The sequence below is a fragment of the Papaver somniferum genome, chromosome 2, assembly GCF_003573695.1.
Source record: "Papaver somniferum cultivar HN1 chromosome 2, ASM357369v1, whole genome shotgun sequence".
NCBI classification, from domain to species: domain Eukaryota; kingdom Viridiplantae; phylum Streptophyta; class Magnoliopsida; order Ranunculales; family Papaveraceae; genus Papaver; species Papaver somniferum.
Genome location: NC_039359.1, coordinates 91,664,992 through 91,685,493, shown reverse-complemented (window position 1 = coordinate 91,685,493; position 20,502 = coordinate 91,664,992). Strand labels below are relative to the sequence as shown.

The following is a 20,502-nucleotide window of genomic DNA, read 5'->3' as shown; positions in this document are numbered from 1 at the left end:
TAAGACAACACACCATGGGAAGAAAAAAAGGAAGTCTCGTAGGAAGGTGAAAAAAACCCAAAAACACATTCCGGCGTGGAGGGTTAAGCTACCTACCAATAACAGAAACACTGGTAATTCTGTTACAGACGATGAATATTCACCTGTGGATATCGACGAGCCTTTTACAGACCCTGGTAATTCAAAGCCATCTTTTTCTTTGTCTATTGAATCTGAGCTTGATTGTGACATCTGCCAAACCAAACAAAATCCATCTCCAAACATTCAAACAATCATTAATCATCTTCAAGTTCAAATTCCAACCACCATCTCCCCTTATTTGAATCTTCTTAGCCTCCTAAAACCCCAAAAACTCCCTCCAATTCTACCTACACCTATTCAAACTCTTTCTCACCCTCATCAGGTGTTCAACCCAAAGTTCATTGTTCCAAACTGGATCGTTCAAGAGGTTAACAGACTATTTAATATTGGTAATATAATTTGTTCTTCTTTTGAGTGTCTGCCAAATCACACTAAGAGGTTTCTTTTAGCAAAAGTTTCTGTAGATAGACTTATTCTAAAGCCTAGCAATTGGTGTATATCCTCTACAGATGGTGTTAGGAAAGATTTTGCAGTTCATTTGGTTTATAGTGACAACAATGACAAGTAACTTACAATTAGGGAATCTAATTCAAAATATTCCCCCTTATGGGTTTTGAGAATACTTTTAGTGTTCATCTTGAAGATTCTACTGAAGATAGTAACTCAAGCACGTCTACTCCTACATACCCTCCTGGTTTTGAACCTGATTCCATTAACCTTAAAGAAGTTACAGATGATGCTATATCTCCTGCTCCATCTCAGGGTGTCGTTCCCAAAAGGCTCAGAAACGAATATAGAAGACTGGGAATCCCGTTGGCTGAAGTCGGTATCCATAAAGCAAAATCAAGAAGGAAAATTTTGGGTAGTTCTGGTTCCAAATGAATATTCAAATTTTATCTTGGAATGTTAGGGGTCTTTGTTCTTAGACCAGAAGAACTATTGTTAAGAAGGTGATTCAGCTTTATAAAGTTCCCATCATCTTACTTCAAGAAACAAAGATGATGCATTGTTCTGACTATGATATCTACCAAATCTGTGGTAGTAAGAATTATGGATGGACTTTTCAACAGTCCATGGGAAACTCGGGAGGGATGATCATTCTCTGGAATAAGTATTTATTGGACGTATTTGATTGTTTGGTGGGTGATTACTCTATTTCTGTTGCCTGCATTAATAAGACTGATAACTTCAAATGGTCTTTGACAAGTGTTTACGGACCTAATAACCCATATGAAAGGCCTTCTTTTTGGGAAGAGTTAGACAATGTTTGTAGCTTCTGGAACCTCCCTTGGTGCATTGGTGTAGATTTCAACACTATCCTCAAATGTGATGAAAAGAAGAACTGCAAAAATATCACCAAAAGTATGAAGGGTTTTGCCTCATTCATTGATGAGCATGACCTCATTGATCTATCTCTCAAAGGAGCCAGATACACTTGGTCTAATAATCAATCTAATCCAATCATGTGCAAATTAGATAGATTTCTCTTTTCTCCTTCTCTTGAGCTTCAATATCCTTGTGCTTCTCAACTAGACAAACCCAGACCAACTTCTGATCATATTCCAATTCTTTTAGATATCGATGATCCTTCGTGGGGACCTAGTCCCTTTAGATTTGAAATCATGTGCTTCTTAGAGAATGGATTTGTTGAAATGTTAGAGGTTTGGTGGAACTCTTTTTGTTTTGCAGGTACACCTAGCAATATTCTTTAGCTTAAATGGAAGGCTTTGAAGGAAAAGCTGAAAGAATGGAACAAGGAGACTTTTGGGCACACAAATAAAAGACTGAACACCATTTTGTCAAATATTCAAATGCTTGACATTGCTGCAGAAGACACACCTTTATGTGAAATAGAGGTTTTTAAAAAGATTGCTCATAAAGCTGAATTTGAAAGAATATCTTTAATGAAAGAAACAGCCTGGAGGATCAAGTCAAAATCTAAATGGATAAAGGAAGGGGATAGGAATATTGCTTCTTTTATGAAAATGACTACAGCAAGGAGAAGGCACAATAATATCAAGCAACTTTATGTGGATGGTGTTCTCACAGATGATAAATTTCAGCTGCAAGACCATATTGTCAATTTCTATAAGCATTTATTCACTGAACAACTCCCTATTAGACCTGAACTGGATGGCATTGATTTCAATTCTATTAGCTCTTGTGAATCTGAAATCCTTGATGTTATCTTCACAGAGGAAGAAGTTTTATCTTCTATCAAAAATCTAGCACATGATAAGGCACCTGGTCCAAATGGGTATCTTATTATGTTTTTTCACAAGTGTTGGTCCTTTTTGAAAAAAAGACTTGCTAGACACTATTCAAGAATTTTGGTCTACAGGTTTTATAGCCACTAGACATAACTCTACTTTCATCTCATTAGTCCCTAAAAAAGACTACATTGAGACTGTTAAGGATTGTAGACGTATTTGTCTCCCCACTAGTGTCTATAAGATTATTTAAAAGATTTTAGCTTCTAGGTTAAAACTGGTTATGGACAAGCTTATTTCTCCAGTGCAGTGTGCTAATGTGGAAGGTAGACAAATCACAGATGGTATTCTGATTGCAAATGAGCAGGTGGATTCAAGACTTATCTCCGGTTCAGCTGGTATTATTTGTAAAATTGACCTAGAAAAAGCATTTGATAGGGTTAATTGGCATTATCTTGAAGTGATTCTTAAGAAGATGGGTTTTAGTGCCAAATGGTGCAATTGGGTAAGATTCTGCTACTTTACTGCCTCTTTCTCCGTTCTTATTAATGGTTCATCTTTTGCATTTTTCAAAAGCACTAGGGGGTTAGACAAGGAGATCCTCTCTTTCCTTTGCTTTTCAACATTTCCATGGAAGGTTTTTCTAGATACATTGATAGAGCAGCTAATCTGAAATTATTCAGTGGTTTTTCAGTTAGTCAAAACGGTTTGGAAGTTAATCATCTTCATTATGCATATGACACTATCTTTTTTCTAGATTATAGTAAACAAGAATTGCACAACTTGTTCTCTTCTATCTCTTGATTTGAACTTATTGCAGGCCTTAAGATAAATACTTCAAAAACAAGACTTATCACTATTGGTGATTGTCCTGATTTGTCTGATTGGGCCGTGGAGATAGGTTGTGCTACTGATAAACTTCCATTTCAGTATCTTGGAATGCCTCTTGGAGCTAAAGAAAACTCAAAAACTATTTGGGACCCTATATTGGTTAAATCTGATGATATACTTTCCTTGTGGAAGAAAAGTTCTTATACAAAAGGTGGTAAGCTAACTTTGTTAAAAAAGTATTCTTTCTTCTTTACCACTTTATCATTTCTCTCTATTTAGAGCTAGCTCCTTCTTCTGTTATCATGAAACTAGAAAAGAAAATGAGAGATTTTTTATGGGAGCACAACCCTAGCTCAAAAACGTCTCATTTAGTAAATTATGACTTGGTTTGTGCTTCTAAATCAAGAGGTGGCCTTGGTGTTCTAAATCTTAAAGCCGTGAACTCTGCTCTCTTATCTAAATGGTGCTAGAGATTTGGTGTGGAAAAAACTCATCTTTGGTACAAGATTATTTCAGAGAAATATGGTTCTGACTCTTCTTTTTGGGTCCCTGGTAAAGTTACTTCTCCTTTTAGTATCTCTTGCTGGAAAACAATAGCTGAAGAAAGATTCCTTATAGATAAATACTCTACTCTTTCAGTTCATGGTGGTACTAATATCTCTTTTTGGTTTGATAACTGGTGTGTTGATAATCCCCTTATGGGCACTTTTCCTTCATTATTCAAGTTATCAAGAGAAAGATATACTTCAGTTGCAGCACATATTTCAGATAGTCGTAGCTGGGTTTTTTATTTTAAAAGAAGACTTACTGATAATGAAACTGATAAGCTTGCTCTTATGTTTTTGCAAATTGGTACCTCTCCTCCTATTTTGGATTCCTTACCTGATACCAGAAGATGGTCCTTAAGTAACAATGGAGTTTTTTCTGTTAAAACTCTTTATGCAAGAATGATTGCAAGTGATGGTGTTGATGATTTTCCACACTCTTTTGTCTAGAACTCATGGATTCCACCTAAGGTTTCTTTTTTTGTTCTGGTGTTGTGTTCATGGTAAACTTAATGCCATTGATATGCTTTTCAAGAAGGGAATTATTTTAGAAGATTCCTGCATTCTTTGCGGCAATGCAAATGAAACTGCAGATCATTTACTTATGCATTGTAAGGTGGCTTTCAGGGTTTGGTCAATGCTCACTCCTTCAACTTGGGCTTAGTGCTTTTCAGAGACTCTGTATAACCTAGCAAAATGTTGGTCTTTTGCTTTTGAAAACAATGATATTTGGAACATCATTCCCGCTGCTATAGCCTGGGTACTTTGGACTCAGAGGAACAACAGAACTTTCAAAGAAAATTATATTTTCAAAACAGACTTAGACTTAGGAATTGAAGTTAAGTCTCTTGTCCTTGCTTGGTCCTCAGCTGCTGGACATCGAGCACACATAAATTTTACTCATTCAATTTTTAACTGGGACAACATTTTTTGATGTGATTTTGTTTCTTCTTCTTCACTACCTCTGGTAGTATTGTAACTTTGTACATTCTATTCTCTTAATATATCTCTCTTTCAATAAAAAAAAAAAATTAACCAAACTCTATAGGATCACTACCAAGTATATGCAGAGTTAACGTTTGTGTAATTTACTTTAAATTATATAAACAAATATAATTGGGGGAAAACAGTAAATCACACAGCAAGATTTTGTTAACGAGGAAACCTGCAAATGCAAAAAAAATCCGGGACGTAGTCTAGAATTGAACACTCTCAGAATTAAGCCGTTACCCTGGCCTCTGAAATTAAATTTTTCAATATTGTAATTTTTTTTTTGAAATATCTTTATTATTTTCTTATATTTTGTAAATAATGAAAAACTTTAAAGAAAAACCTTTTATCTTTTTCAAAACCTAAAAAAAAAATAAATTAAAAAGTTAAAATTTTTATAAATTTGTTTTTATAAAAAGTTATAAAATAATATAAAAAAGTTATAAAAAAATAATTGTAAAAACTGAAAATAATAATAATTTAGAATGTATAGATTATAAAGGCATTACTGTCACTGTAAAATATTTTGGATAAGATTGATTGGTTTTACTACCTAGCGTTTCTATTTTGTCTTTATTGAATAGGTCTAAAAATAGTCTTCCGAAAAAAAAAACCAACAGATGATAGAGTACCACTTAAATAAACATTAATTTAGAAAAGACATACCAGAGAACCTAGCAAGCTATGAGTAAAAGGGAAAGTAGGTTAGATGAAATGATTAGAAATAACCGAGACGAATAGAAGTTTAAGGCCTAATGAAATGCATGCATTCCTGCAATTTGAGTAAAATCAATGGCTTTTAGATGCTAACAGAAAAACAATCACAACATTATGACAATCGCAACATTTTTTTTTTGATGTCCTAGATTAGTGGTTCCTGGATGGGATGTTTGGAACATCACATGGACGAAATATTCTTTGTAGTGGTTGTTGCTATGGTGAAGCTCTGGCTGATATCCATAAACGAGCAGCATCTATCCAAACTCCTTAACTTGGTGTGGATTTCAGCAATTACAGGATTATGATTATGAATTTGAGTAAACTAGAGGGTACACATAAGTTCGGGGGTTTAGCAAATGCGTTCGGACAGATAGGCCAAGCACATTTCACTTGGGGACTCATTCTAGTACAGACAGACATAAAATTAATCTTTATCTTTATTATGATTCAGCCGCATCAGAACTCAAGAGCTAGCATATTAGTGTGGCTACAAACTCGTCGAGATATTGATCAGAGCTTCCACCTAGACCCACTGCCTGTTGAGCTAGCTCCCTCCACTTGCTTGAGTTTCTCTTCATCTCTTTTCCTCTATCTCCCTCCATAATTTCCCTAATGGCTACATCCAAATCCTTCCTTGTCCAAATCCCCTTCTCATCATCATTAACCTTAACTCGTACGCCTACTCTCCACTCATCTGCTATAAACTTTGCATTTGTTGGTTGATCTGTCCACTGTGGTATCCCCACCATTGGAACTCCCAAAGATAACGCTTCTAACGTAGAATTCCATCCACAATGTGTCACAAAACATCCAACTGCTACATGTGAGAGTACTTCTAACTGAGGACTCCATTTCACAACCAAACCTTTGTTTCCACTTTCGATTTCTGTCAAAAGTTTACTGGATAGTTTTTGTTCTTCTGACCCCCTGACTACCCACAAGAAATAAGCATTGCTTCCAATCAAACCCATTGCAAGTTCTTCCATCTGTTCTTTGTTTAGCTCAGCCATGCTCCCAAAAGATACATAAACTACCGTGCCATTAGCTCTTGAGTTTAACCAGTTCATGCAGATGCTACTATCTGGTTTGAAAAGGCTGAGTCCGTAATCATTGTCGCCTTCGATTCTGTTGTCCAAGTACGCTGATGGTATTGTCGGTCCAATCGTTCTTAATTGTGGAAATGTCTTGGTCATCCAATCCACAACCTGTATACACATTTAATCATAAAGGTATTTTAAGTTCAGGCCCGTTGGAAACAACCTTTTACATAATTGACAGAAAAATGAATCATTTACTAGGATAGTTTATGAAGTGAAAATGAAAGGTTTACTCCTCATCAATGTCTCATTCCATCGAAAAAGAGATTGATGCGTACGTCTTTCTATGGTTGGGTATAGAAATTCGATGACCACAATTCTTAGGCCGGTTCCTATGAGAGCTGGTATAAAGTTTGTTTTGCCATGCCACATGGCATGGCAAACTAGTTTCCCCATTATGATAACTGACAAATTTTATTAAAACAGTATATTATATTGTGTTTTGTGGGACTCTTGTTGATAAAAACATTTGTTATTTGTATTTGGTGGGATTTTTGTTAGATTTTAGGAATTATAAAATATTTTGTGAAATCCTTTTATAATAAAAACTATTATAATAACTAAAAAGTAGGAGAGAAGAAATAAAACAAAAACAAAAAAATTATCTAGCGGTGGAGACTACATCGAGAGAGGTGGAAACTACACCGGTAGCAACTTAACCTGACCTGACTAAGTGGCAAATTTACCACTTAACCAGGCCGTTTTGCCATTTTGCCACCTCGATAGTGGGTGCATAAATGGTAAACAATGTTTGCCACACCCATAAGAAGTGGCCTTAGAAAGCAATGTTTTTCAAAAATTCCCGAAAGGATTTCGTGAGTGATTTTGGTACGCAAAATAGTACACTCCTTAATAATCTGAAAACATTTGGTTAGAAGTCTCTATAGGATGTGTAGATAGTCCAAATCACTCATCAATGAGGTATTTATTTTCTTACGAAATTAGCATGTGATAAAAAAAAACACTAAAAAATCTTAGCATAACAAACTTCTTGATCAATGAGGTGTATAATACACAAAATTGGTTAAAAAGATCAAAATCAACAATTCCTGAGTGAAAAGGATATTTATATTTTGATACTGTTTAAATGGACAAAAATGTAAAAATAATCAGGATGTAAACAGTTTCATCCTACCCATTTTCAAATACTTTTTTTATTTTTAATTTACATCAGGATGCATCCAGTTTCATCCTTGTTATTTTTTAAGTTTAAGTCAGGATGAATCCAGTTTCATTCTTGCTATATTTTTTGTGTCCATTTCACTCATACTAATTTTCACTCCTCCATTTGAACCATATTTTAAAAGTATCTGGACAAATGACCCATTTTCCGAATATAATAACAAACGTAGAGGTATAGATAGAGTTATAGAGCAAACCTGAATTTCCAACATGTTGAAGCTATTGATAAAGATCCAGTCAGCTTCTTCTAAGTTTACAAACTGATTCAAAACAAGCTCCAAGTAAGCTGGGTATGTTCCGGGCACACCCAGGAAAGATGGTAAATCTGACGCCCGGAGAGGTATAGGCAGCCCGGGAACCAGAACATTATTATTATTGACCACCGTACTGTCGTCGATCTTTAACAGACCCTTCCCAAACTGGTAATATATGTTATTGACGGCACAAGGTTGAGTGAAAAATGATCCTCCTACTAACCCAAATTGTCTGGCTACGTCTAAAGCCCACGGCAAGAACGCGTCGTAAATTATGCAGTTCACAGGATTTTGTACCTCAGAAGAGCTGTTTAGTTTCTTGATAAGTTGAGTTAATTCTGCCGAACCCACTGTTTGTAACCGCTGTAGATAGGACTCTATACTCTCTGATTCGGCAAAGCCACCGTTATCATATCCGTCCGATATGAATTCAATACCGATGTTATGCCCAAGTACTGGTTTGGTTGATTTGGATATGAATTTGGTTGTGACTAATGTGGTTTTGACACCTTTGAAAGCTAATCTTTTTAGGAACTGTAGACATGGGTTTATATGACCTTGACTTGGAAACGGAATCATAAGAACATGACCTCTCTTTTCCATTATCATCTTCTCCATTTCGGCTCTCTTGAACAAACACTCAAATCTCTTGCTATTGTGGAGTGTATAGACTATGGAAGAAGCTTGTTTTCTATTTGTTTATTTGATCGGTCTATGGAAGAAGCTTGTGGATTGCTTATATATTTATAGGCCGAAGTGTAAACCACAATTATTTGAATGGTGAACAATGAACAGTGTCACGGACAAAGAAATAAGTGTCGTCTAGCCAAGTCCTGCACTCCCAAGTACAACAAGTGTCTGTCTATAGGATACACCTAGTTTTTAATCAAGGACTTACTTACATAAATCATGCAGTAAGTTGGTGGTATACTTTTTTGGGGGAGAGAGGGCCTCCGCTTCCACTTCAAGCATACAAACTATTGGTCCACATATGTGAAATTTAGATTTTGAATAGGAAAATTCATTTCACAAAATTGGTTAAAAAGATCAAAATCAATAATTTCTGAATGAAAAAGACATTTAGATTATGATGTTGTTTAAATGGATTCAAATATTTTTTCTTATTTTTTAATTTACACAGGATGCATTCAGTTTCATCCTCGCTATATTTTAAGTCTAAGCCAAGATGAATCCAGTTTCATCCTTGCAAAAAATTTTTTGTCAATTTCATCCATACTAATTTTTACTCGTCCATTTGAACCATGTTTTAAAATATTTGGACAAATGACTCATTTTTCGAATTCATTTTTTATCATTCTGAATATCATTTGATCTAATTTCATGTCCTAAACTTAAAAATTGTCGACAACCTCTGTGTACTGGCAGGCTATATTCTTCATTGATTGTTTTCGTTGTTTTGCAAAGTTTTGAAGCCGAAAATGCTTATCATGTAAGTTACTTAGAGAAAGTGAGGGGAACATGGAACTTGAGCTCGATCCATGTGTTAGATGATTATGACGGCATCCATGACGATCCAGTGTTATTAAGGTGACGACTTTCATGACGATCCATACGTGGCCATCAGAAAAATGACATTTGTGTTTATGTACTCGTTTTGGACTGCATGCATCTCTACGATAGAATATTATGTCGGGAGCCCATGAGGAAAAGAGCATCTGCATTTAGAACCGTCAAATCGGCCGCCTTGCGAAACAAAATGGAACACGCAAAATGTTAAAAATGTTGTACCAAGCAAGCAGTTTGAGGACGAGCAAGCACGAGTTGATGTTTTTCGTTTAATAGCTAAATGTGTGCAAGATATCTATGGAGATTGGTTCCCCCGATGGAGAAGAAGTGTGTATACAGATTTAAAAGAGATCGTTGGAGAAATTCTTTTCATATTCTTTTGGATAAAGATTCAGATTCAAATTAAAAGGGTTCATTTGGATAGACATATCCATCCGCAACTTAATTTCTCTACGTCTAATAAAAGCAAAAGTGTGAACTATCCTAAAATATATCTCGAACTCTAAGAATAGTTTTTATGGAATGAACAAATTTTTGTTTATTTTACTCCGGTTACGAGCTCAATAAACTTGAGAAAGGGAATGGGCAAACCAATAAAATTGAGGATTCGTTAAGTGCGGCCGTAAATTAGGCTCGCGCTTGATGTACTACCACGCGGCGAAACAAGACTCGCTGACGGGTGATCCAAAAACGCTGGTGTTTTTTGTATGAACGCCAACGGATCTAGTAAATCCTCCAGTGTATGACCTAAAACCGCCAATGGTTATTTTCCAATCTCGTTATCTAATGGCTTTTATTCTTTTCTCTATAAATTCATCTCATCTTCAAACTTAAAACTCACACCTTTTTCATCTCTACCTCAAAATTTCACAATTTCATACCATCTCAATACTCACTTCTCCTTCATTCCAAGCACAACTACTCATATCAACTCAATCTACCAGAAAAAAAATCTATAAATTCCATCTCTAACAAATATGGCATCCTCATCTCAACAATTACAACAATCACAACGAAAAAACACTAGAATTTTTGGTGTCAAGTATATAATGGATGAAGACGAATCAATTTGCAGGAATTATGTATTATTTACATTAGATCAAACCAATTTTTGTTATCAAGAAAAAAAATACTTTTTATGGAAAGATTTTAACAAAAGTTTGTGAAGAATCCGGTAACATCAATAATCATGACGCCGACGGGTTGTCTCATCGTTTTCACGCAATTTCAGCAGCCGTTATGCAAATGTGGCGTGATAAAAAAAACGGTGAAGGTGAACCGGATGTGGAACGAAGATGTCGGGAAGAGTGGCAAAGGTCAAACAAAACTAATTTCCAACATGAAACTTGTTTTATCATTCTAGGGGTGATTATCAAGTTTAATCCATACTTGCTGGAAGGTAATCAAGTGCCCGCAAGATCACCACATGGTCCAATATCGCAGGATTTTCAGAATGGTGGGACTTCTTCGTCACCTAAAGGAAATGGATCTCCATATACCGGATCTACAAGTAGTCAGGAACAACACAACTCTAATCTAGACGTTAATACCAACGTCAAGAGAAGAAGAGGAGCGGGTGAGAAAGCCGGAAACGCAGCGAGAGACGCAGCCCAACAAGCATTATTAGAAGGACGTTCAAACGTGTTCAACTATGCTGAGCACAAGGAATTCGATATGAAGATAGAAGCATATAAAACTAGGGACCGTAACATTGCTATAAAGCAACTTCGAAAAAGTCGTATTTCGCGGGAACAACACTACAGGAATTTTAAGATAAACAAGCTACTCTCCTTGGACACTTCAACAATGAATACACGACAACTTGTTGTATGGACTAAGCAAATGGATATGGTGAAACAACAAGTCCCTCAATAAACTTGCCAATATGAGAATGTGGAAGAAGATGAAGATGATGCCTTGGAAGAAGACGAAGATGAATAATGTCTTGATAACTGATTTTAATTAATTCTTGTTTAATAGTTAAGTTTAATTTTAGTGTAATCGTTTAGTTAAAATTACTTTTCATATAATTGTCTTAATTTTAAGTTTAAGTTTAGTCTTACTGCATGAAAATAAAATCATCAAATTGAAAAACAAACAACTTTATTAATTAAAATAAACAACACTAAATTGAAAAATAACATCTATCTGCCTCGCCCCCACGCATCGTCTGTTGCTCCTTTTAAATCCCAAAGGTGCTTGGTTAGATCTTGTCTTAGTTGTCTATAGAGTCCTGAATTTTGGATTATGTCAGTGGAAAGTATACATTCTCTTGTCGGAATCCCATGCTTCACCACAAGCCTCGGCCTCAAATCTTCATCTGGAAAACTAGTCCAGGTTGGGTCACGTCTGGTTTCTTCAATGACCAAGTTATGCATGATGATGCAAGTCCGCATAATTTTGTTCATTTCTTGAAGATCAAAAAAGCGTGTCGGCGTAGCTATGATGGCGAACTTCCTTTTCAATATGCAAAAAGCGCGTTCAACATCCTTTCTACATTTCATTTGTTGGGTGTTAAAGTACTTTTTATCCTTCGAATTCGGTACAAAACCTGTCTGACTATAAGCTTGAACCATAGTTGACCATTGTGGATAGATTCAGTCTGCTAGATAATATCCCTGAATGTAGTCATGACCGTTGATAGTGAATTACAGTGCGGCGCGACTTATACAAAACATTGAGATCGTTATTTGAACCCGAGAGTCCAAAAAAAGCATGCCAAAATCAAAGTATCTGAAGCTTCCAAAATTACAGTTGGTTTTGGATAATGACCCTTATATTGGCCTCCCCATTCAACCGGACACGCATACCACGTCCAGTGCATGTAGTCAAGACTACCTAGCATTCATGGAAAACCCCTCGCCGTGTTTTCTGCAGTAATTCTTTGAACATCTTCATGAATAGGCTCTCTTAAAAAGGTTGGACCAAATTGCTCGACTATTGTTTCGCAAAAAAAATTGAGATACTTAAAGGCGGTTTTTTTCCCATTAAGATTGTGTGATTATCAAACGCAAAAACTTTTTTTGTTGATTTCCATTGGAATTTACCTAACCTTTTAAAAAAACATGTAGATGACAAGGCATGTTTTAATATAGACATCTGCTTGCTCAACCTCTTGTTTCAAAGGTTGAGCAAGAAGATGTCTATCCATCCTAATTTCCATTAAGAAAAACAATTATTAAATCTAAATTAAGACTTTTCAAACGCAAAAACTTTTTTTTTAATTAAGATCATACCAAATTTGATTTCCAATGTTCCCATGATTATTTTTCTTCTCACTCTTTCTTCCCCTCTTTTTCTCCATTGTGGCTACCGAATTATGTACCTTGGGTTGTCGATCAAGCATTGGAAATTTTCATATTTTGAAAAGACGAGGGTACCCAAATACACCCAATCTTTTTATTTCAACCTATAAGTCCTCTATGATCGTCTATGGACAGAGTCGAGACAATATGACAATTCGGTTCACACTTCGTGTGATCGTCTATAGATAAGAGATCGAGAAAATTCAACAACAAGATCACTTGTATGATTGACTATGGATATAAGATCGAGGCGATACGACAACAAAGTGTGTACTTGATAATATGTTCCGAAAATCGAAACTCTATAGGATCAATATCAAGTATTACGGAGTTAACGTAAAGTGCAATTTACTTTAACTATAATAAAACAATTATAATGCGAAAAATCAAAGTAAATGGCACGGAAAGATTTTGTTAACGAAGAAACCGCAAATTCCGAAAAATCAGGGACTAGTCCAATTTTGAATACTCTCAGACTTAATCCCCTATACAAAAAAAAATGCCAACTTCTTATAGTTGAGACCAAACCGGTTACCCCTAGCTACTTAGTTCCCTCAGTATCCCAGCGCATTCCATTTTTAGAATCACACACGTGAATAGCAAGTCTATTAGATCGTATTCCAAACAACAAACGAAGAATCTGTTTGGTAACCATTCTAATCAATCTTGTTAAAGATAAGATAAGTCGTTAACAAAGGCTCTTATGTTTAATATAATAAACTCCTTTGTCTGGTTAGATCAATCTATCCAATAACTATCGAAATAGTCAAGTCTACGTTTATAGTCAATCGATATAGATCTCAAAGAGAAATACAGATAATTCCGATCTCAAGCAACTAATCAATCATATCTATCAAAGATAAACTGATTCTAGTTGGATCCCATTTGATCAAGGTTTGTGCACTAAATCCACAAGATACGAAAACTAATAAGAATTCTTTTTCGTCTTCAAATATTCTATTGCCTTCAAATACATGCATAACTGTTAGAGAACTTCTCGGTCAAACTCGCATGCGTTTCTATCTCAAGCATGTTTGTCAATGTTAGTGATCAAAACTATAAGTATTGATTTTAGTCTACGTATAGATGTCTCGGACTAGGACATAGATTGTGTAGTTGAGTTTTATACATCACGTAGATCATTATTTAAATACGAAGAACTACTAAGGGGATCTTGTGGAACTTCATCAACAAAAGGTATGTGGAGACTGAAACCCATCTATCACTTGGAAAGTCTATTTCTACTCTATCTCCTATATTGAGACATAAATCATGTTACGATATAGTTTTTTATTATACACATTTGAGATTTCGAGCTGAGTTTAAATCGCTTACATATTTCTCGAAATATGTGTTGGTAATCTTTCGCTTCGAACAAGTTCATATTATATTCTTGATGCAAGTCAAAAGATGATCATGTGAAAATTTCCGAGTAACATATTACATTGTTTTTGTGATACAATCATTTGGTGTAGACTTGGAATGTTTCGTTATGATTATTTCAATAACTCGAAAATTGCTTTGATGCTAATAGTGTGTGAAAACGGCTATTGTCATCCTCTAAGAAAGTTTCAATGATTGAAATAAGAGTTTAGAACACTTAACCATTATTGGATGTGACATGTTGTGTACTCTTGCATATATGTAATCCATGTCTGGGAAACATAGTATGCATACCCGTACGCGTACCTGTTGGCTTGAGAAATCCGGGAACCTAAGTATGCGTACCCGTTCACGTACTGGCATGAGATTCATGTACGAGAATTTCTGCTGGGATTGGAAGTACGCGTACCCGTTTGTGTACTGGCGAAACCCAATCTTGGTCCTGGTATTTCAAGTATGCATACCCGTTTGCATACTTGAAGGTTAAAGTTCTAAAATCGATTGTGTACAACTTAAATATTTATATAATAAGGAATGCAATCTTTGCAAACCGTGGCTATAATGTTCATGAATTGATTAAAATGAATCAAACCGATTTTGCTTCAATTGTGTTGTTGTATACTTCTATGAGAATATAGCAATTGAACAACTCTTTAACTAGTTTCATTTGAGTCATTTGAAATAGTTATGGTTAAGATGAACAAGGTTGATATGAGAGCGTTCATATGGCTAACTTCGGTTAACTTTTGTTGAGCCAACATGGTGTACACGTTTCAGTAAGGTTACATAAACCTAAATGAGGGTACATTTCATTTGTGTGTAACAAGCTAAGTTCGATATTCTGGTTGAAAGATATTAGCTTGGTTGAATCAGGTTTTTCATATAATGGTGAATATTTAATGCTTTGTTACCAAGGTAACTTAGATTGCAAACCCTGATTTGAAAATTATATAAAGGAGAACTCTAGCAACTGGGAAACCTAATCCCCACACTTTTGTGTGTTAGTAGTTGCATAGATAGAGTCGATTCTCCTTTAACCTAGACCCTGTAGGTTAACGACTTGAAGACTTCATTGGGATTGTGAAGCCAGACCTAACTATTTTCTCTGTAGTTGCGTGTTCTGATCTTGTATGATTCCATCGTTTGAGTACTATCTTCTCAAAGATTTGCTCGAGATTTAATCTCCGATAGGCAAGATAAAAAATAATCACAAACACCTTCGTCTCATCATTTGTGATTCCACGATATCTAGTTTCGCTTCCATACGATTTAGATTATTTTGAGGTGATTGATAATAATAAGCAGTTCTTCGGGAATATAAGACCGTCTTATCAATTGGTTCTTGTTCACCTTGATTTATCAAAAGACGGAACAAAACTCATAGGTTTTTCTGTGGGAGACAGATTTATCTATTCCAATAGACTTTTCAGTGTGAGACAGCTTTGTTTATCAATTCTTCGACTTTGGGTCGTAGCAACCCTTGGTTGTGGGCGAGATCAGCTAAGGGAATCAAGTGTGTAGTATCCAGCTGGGATCAGAGACGTAATGAACGTAACTGTACCTTGAAACATTGTGAGATTGATTAGGGTTCAAATACAGTCCAGTCCGAAGTTCATTGGTAGTAGGCCAGTGTATGTAGCGGCTTAATACAGTATGGTGTTCAAACTGGACTAGGTCCCGGGGTTTTTCTGTATTTGCGGTTTTCCTCATTAACAAAATTCTGGTGTCTGTGTTATTTATTTTTCGCATTATATTTTGTTATATAATTGAAATATCACAGGTTGTGCGTTAAATCGATCAATTGGGAAATTCAACCTTTGGTTGTTGATTGAAATTGATTGATCCTTGAACATTAGTCTTTGGTACCGTTCAAGTTACTACTCTTATATTCAACCTGACTCGCAAATTTCTATTTGATGATTGTAAATTGAATTGAGAGATAGAGATATAAACTCGTTGATATACTTTTCTAAAGATTGAGTCTGACTGTCTAGTTGATTCTCTTTAAAGTATATTGGAGTAAGTCCCCTCAGATTTCCAAACGAATTGTTGGGTGTGGTTGTTGAACCCCCGCATTTTCAACAACAACACTTGAATCCTCTTGTGATCAATCACACACAAAATGGAGTCTGTTAACAATGGATTATCACAAAATATATTAGATCTATAAACAGTTCTAAAGATCACGTCGATATTTTGATCTAGTCTGAGTGAATCTTATATCAGAAGAGAAGATTCTCAAGAATAAACAAACTAGGTGCAATCAAAGTTTCAACAACCGTTAACCATTCAAATCAAATCGAAAACTAATAACACTGCAATTACCTAGTTTCCCACCAACGTACTCGTAGAGTTTCTTGATCCCACAGAAGTCTTTAAACGAGCGGTCGTAAGAGATTTCACCTAATTAGGATACTTTCCTTTCCGAATAGACGGCTCCACCAGAAACAAAAAGAACTGTATTTTGCGTGTCCCTTAGGATAGTTTGATAGAAATGCAAACTTAGGAATTTATAGACCAAGGATGTTTGGACACCAAGGAATTTCCAAAACCGAAAATATTCTCGCGATATGCAATGAATGCCCAAATTCGGTTTTCCTAATTCCAATAAATATTGGTCCAATATTCTCCCAAATATCTCATAGTAAATATCCAATTAGTAAATTACTAAGTCTCTAGAGCTATGCATTAATTACTGGTAATTAAAACATAGAAAACCAAAAACTTTAATTAAAATATTCTTAACTTATTTCGGCACATGATCTCCTTGAGTACCAAGCAATATATTTCAACAATAAATGATAAGAGTTATTGTACGTGTTCAAAGTATGTTGACATCTTTCCACTACAAATCCTTATTTCATATCTACATGGATTTGCATCTTGGAATAGGTTCTACCACACTTCCAAACAAGTTTGGAATTGGTTCTACCAGACTTCCATGACTACTATGTGATCGGTCAAACCAAGTCACAATGGTTAGTTGTGATCGGTCCTACCAAGTCACATACATGGGTTCGGATCGGTTATTACCAATCACTAGGATCGGTTCTACCTATATAATACATGGTATCTACTTGTAATCGATCACACCAGTCACTAGGATCGGTTATACCAATTACAAGGATCAGTCACACAACCACTTATGATCGGTCACACCAACTACAAGTATCTCATCTAGACTCGCTTGATTAAGTACTAGAGTCAACTTCGTTTAGGTTATACTAAAAAGTCTAGGAATGTTGAGACGTACAAGTATTACTCCGAAGACTCGAAGAATGAGAAGAAGTAAGGACCACAACGACGAAATAATCCTTCCACTTGAGGTTGGTAATATTGACTTGAACTTGTTTCAATTCCTAGTGTATCTTTCAAGTCATGTTATATTTAAAACATAACATGTGAAGCCGTATATATTATATATTATACTCTAGTGGAGAGGCATGATCATAATAATATGATCATAGTATTAAGGAATTAGACTACGGAGTATAGCGCTTATCTTTTGAAATTAGTATATATGACACTGACATAATCTTGTATATAGTTTTATGATTATGTGTATGGGTATATGGTGAAGATTTCATCATAGTATACAATGTTCTACATTTTTTTAAAGGAAATACATTCATGAACATGTTTCACGAACCGAAAGGGAAATCAATAAGTTTATTGGTCAGGCTATTCATTGCATATTCTTTGACTGACCAATATGTGTGAGTTGGTAGAACGGATCTTAACTTCGGTTATGTTTCTTGGTATACCGGTCACAATACCTAGACTTATAATTTGGTATGAGGGGTCCTGGTAATTAGTGTAACCGATCCTAAGCTCATAATTCTTAATTCAGAGTACGGTATGAACCTTTATCAATCTTCCTCCTTATTTTTTGAATGCCATATTTATCACGACTATAATTCGAGTACAGAGATCTACAAATAGGTGGAAAAATTTAAATGCAGGTGACTGCCAAAAAATTGAAGGGAGAGACAATTCTCTATTGTCCCTTCAACTAAATAAAATGCTCCATATCATTTGCAACGTGAGATAGCACTACGAAGTCTTTCACTACAAGAAGACATGCCTTTTGTTTGGATCTATGTAGGTTATCTGTTACAAGCAAGTATTGGGCTATGACGCTTCAACAAAGACCACATACTAGTGTTACTTTCTGTTTATATATTGTTAATCCGTCCACAGAGGTACGCAACCAGTCACTAATACATGCAGTTTATAAACAGACATATCTCTCACTAGAGGGATTCTACCATGCTTAAATCTGAAGCAAATAACAAAAATAATTATTGTGGGAAAATAAGGATCGGGATTGCAAGGCATTGAAAAATATAAATCTAAACGAGATTATAACTAGCAAAGATGTATGAATTACACTGATTTAATTTCTATTTCTTTTCGTGTATATTCAAATATAGCAAAATCCACTAAAAGCCCTATATATGTACTTAACACTTTTACAGGGAAAGGAATGTGTGCGATGGGTATTTCATTTTTTGGAAACACGTGACAATCTTCTCAGACAAATTGGAATAATATAAGTGTACTCAAAGGAATAACTTCTCATTCGAATGATTTGAAGATATAAAAGGCCGAGATGGAATCGAGACATAAATAACAAGTAACCAGTGCATTTTCGAATTAATGTCATTTTTTAGTTTAGTGTTCTGTTTTACAAACACTAATTTTAACAAATTTGTTATAGTGTAACATATATTGACATGGATAACTAAGTCTAAAGATAGAATGACCAGACAAAATTGTAACCAAACAAATAAAAGAGATATAAAGTTTACAAAAATAAGGTAATAAAAGATGACACTCAGTATGCATTATAGAGGGATTTCTGATTATAAAGGAGAAGAGCTCCAAATGACTTTGTGGGGAGACATGACAAAAGATGTACCTGTACTACCTGATGTTGTGGTTAAAATGCCTTCATAATTAGCAGCGTGGGTTATCATTTGCGGCAAAGTTAAATCTTACATGGGTGATCATCCAAATTTTAAGCAAATCATTCATTTAAATGTAAACTGGAGTACACTAACATGTTAAAAATTACTATTTTAAAATGAAGGTAAGCTTGAACTGGAAGCAACAAAAGGAACAAAGATATATCTCAATTTGGAAATACCATAATTTCAAACAATTCCTAGAAGGAATCTTCCTATGTTATGCATATAAATCAGCTTCGCATACTTGGTATAAAGGAAATTCGACACGATAAAAACTAATCTAGCACTAACTATTATAATACACAAAGTAGCATTACGGAATTCAACTAATCTAACATTGAAATGTTTGAATTAAAGACGACAGGCGCCCAAACAAAAGGACATACTACAGCACAAAACAATTGTGATGGATTTTTACAAAGTATTACGGAGGATCCATACAAATAATTGGAGGAGTCAATTAATCCTACCAAAGGATGAAATGCAGCGGAGGAAAATAGAACTGAGGAAAAAAAATCATGCCAATTGCTTCAAAACTAAATAAAAAAAGATGAACTTCTCTTGGAACACATCACACTCTCTTGAGTACTTTTACTTGACGATTAAACAACTTTATGTCTTTTTAAAGTCGGCTTAGATTTTGTTCACAAAAAAAGAAAGAATGCATTCAACTAAATTAGAATCATCGTTAACCTTGCCCAAACACAATATAGAAGTCAACAATTTCAGTCACGTACATTTGAACTAAAACTCAATGGATTTTTCATATCAAATATTGGTTTATCAACTCAGTTGACTCATCGCCGAATGACTTCAAATTCACATGATGACTCATCGCCAAATGAATTCAAATTCACATGATGAAATTTAAAACCATACCCACCATCATGACAAATAATGTTAGACGGGAGAATACTCATTTGGACCTAAGGGGAATACATACCCAGATACTGGGAAAAGAAGAATCCACTGCAAATATGAACAGTATTTGTTAATACCCACCAACCAAGTAGATCTTATATCTATCTGGACTTCAGCTTCAGCTTGGTAAAACAACCAAGCATCCATTGGTGTTTACACAAAGAAGCACGATTAAAGATCCTGGACATTATTTTGAGATGAACCGGTATTGGTGTAAGATCCTGGACTTATGGATCACGATTAGTGCATCCATTGGTTTATTCTGATTTAGTAATAAACGAAATACCCATTTCCTTATAAAGTAGAGGGGATAAGGTGGAGACAGGAGGACGGACTTTTTGTGGTCAAAATTTCTTTTCTTTTTGATTGTTTGGTTAAACAAGGTGCTACTCATGTACTCTAAAATTGCTTCTATTATGAGACATAAATTTTTGGAGTCATTATGATTTCTTCATATTGCAAGAGTTTTCAGCAAGGCCGTGTGCG

The 20,502-nt window shown here is 35.2% G+C and overlaps 2 protein-coding genes across 2 annotated transcripts; one reads left to right on the top strand and one right to left on the bottom strand.

Annotated features, from left to right (window-relative positions):
* Positions 1-687: 687 nt before the first annotated feature.
* On the top strand, positions 688-4,117 carry LOC113351613. The gene is made up of 8 exons (XM_026595567.1): positions 688-903; positions 1,008-1,742; positions 1,794-2,338; positions 2,562-2,796; positions 2,874-2,997; positions 3,112-3,336; positions 3,402-3,585; positions 3,697-4,117. Exons 1-8 carry the CDS (start codon positions 688-690, stop codon positions 4,115-4,117), a joined length of 2,685 nt encoding a protein of 894 aa, XP_026451352.1.
* A 1,324-nt stretch (positions 4,118-5,441) lies between these two features.
* LOC113348393 (UDP-glycosyltransferase 74F2-like) lies at positions 5,442-8,639 on the bottom strand. The gene is made up of 2 exons (XM_026592146.1): positions 7,854-8,639; positions 5,442-6,582 (listed from the first exon to the last, which is right to left on the bottom strand). The coding sequence occupies exons 1-2, from the start codon at positions 8,526-8,528 to the stop codon at positions 5,848-5,850; spliced, it is 1,410 nt and encodes a 469-aa protein (XP_026447931.1). The 5' UTR covers positions 8,529-8,639; the 3' UTR covers positions 5,442-5,847.
* Positions 8,640-20,502: the final 11,863 nt, after the last annotated feature.

What these genes read in the sequence shown, in the direction of transcription:
- LOC113351613 (XM_026595567.1), top strand. Translation starts at nt 688, where the DNA reads ATGGGTTTTGAGAATACTTTTAGTGTTCATCTTGAAGATTCTACTGAA. An exon ending in GTGCCAAATGGTGCAATTGG is followed by an intron (nt 2,797 to 2,873) that starts GTAAGATTCTGC and finishes CAAAAGCACTAG; the next exon opens with GGGGTTAGACAAGGAGATCC. An exon ending in AAGTTCTTATACAAAAGGTG is followed by an intron (nt 3,337 to 3,401) that starts GTAAGCTAACTT and finishes CTCTCTATTTAG; the next exon opens with AGCTAGCTCCTTCTTCTGTT.
- LOC113348393 (XM_026592146.1), bottom strand. Translation starts at nt 8,528, where the DNA reads ATGGAGAAGATGATAATGGAAAAGAGAGGTCATGTTCTTATGATTCCG. An exon ending in TCAACATGTTGGAAATTCAG is followed by an intron (nt 6,583 to 7,853) that starts GTTTGCTCTATA and finishes ATGTGTATACAG; the next exon opens with GTTGTGGATTGGATGACCAA.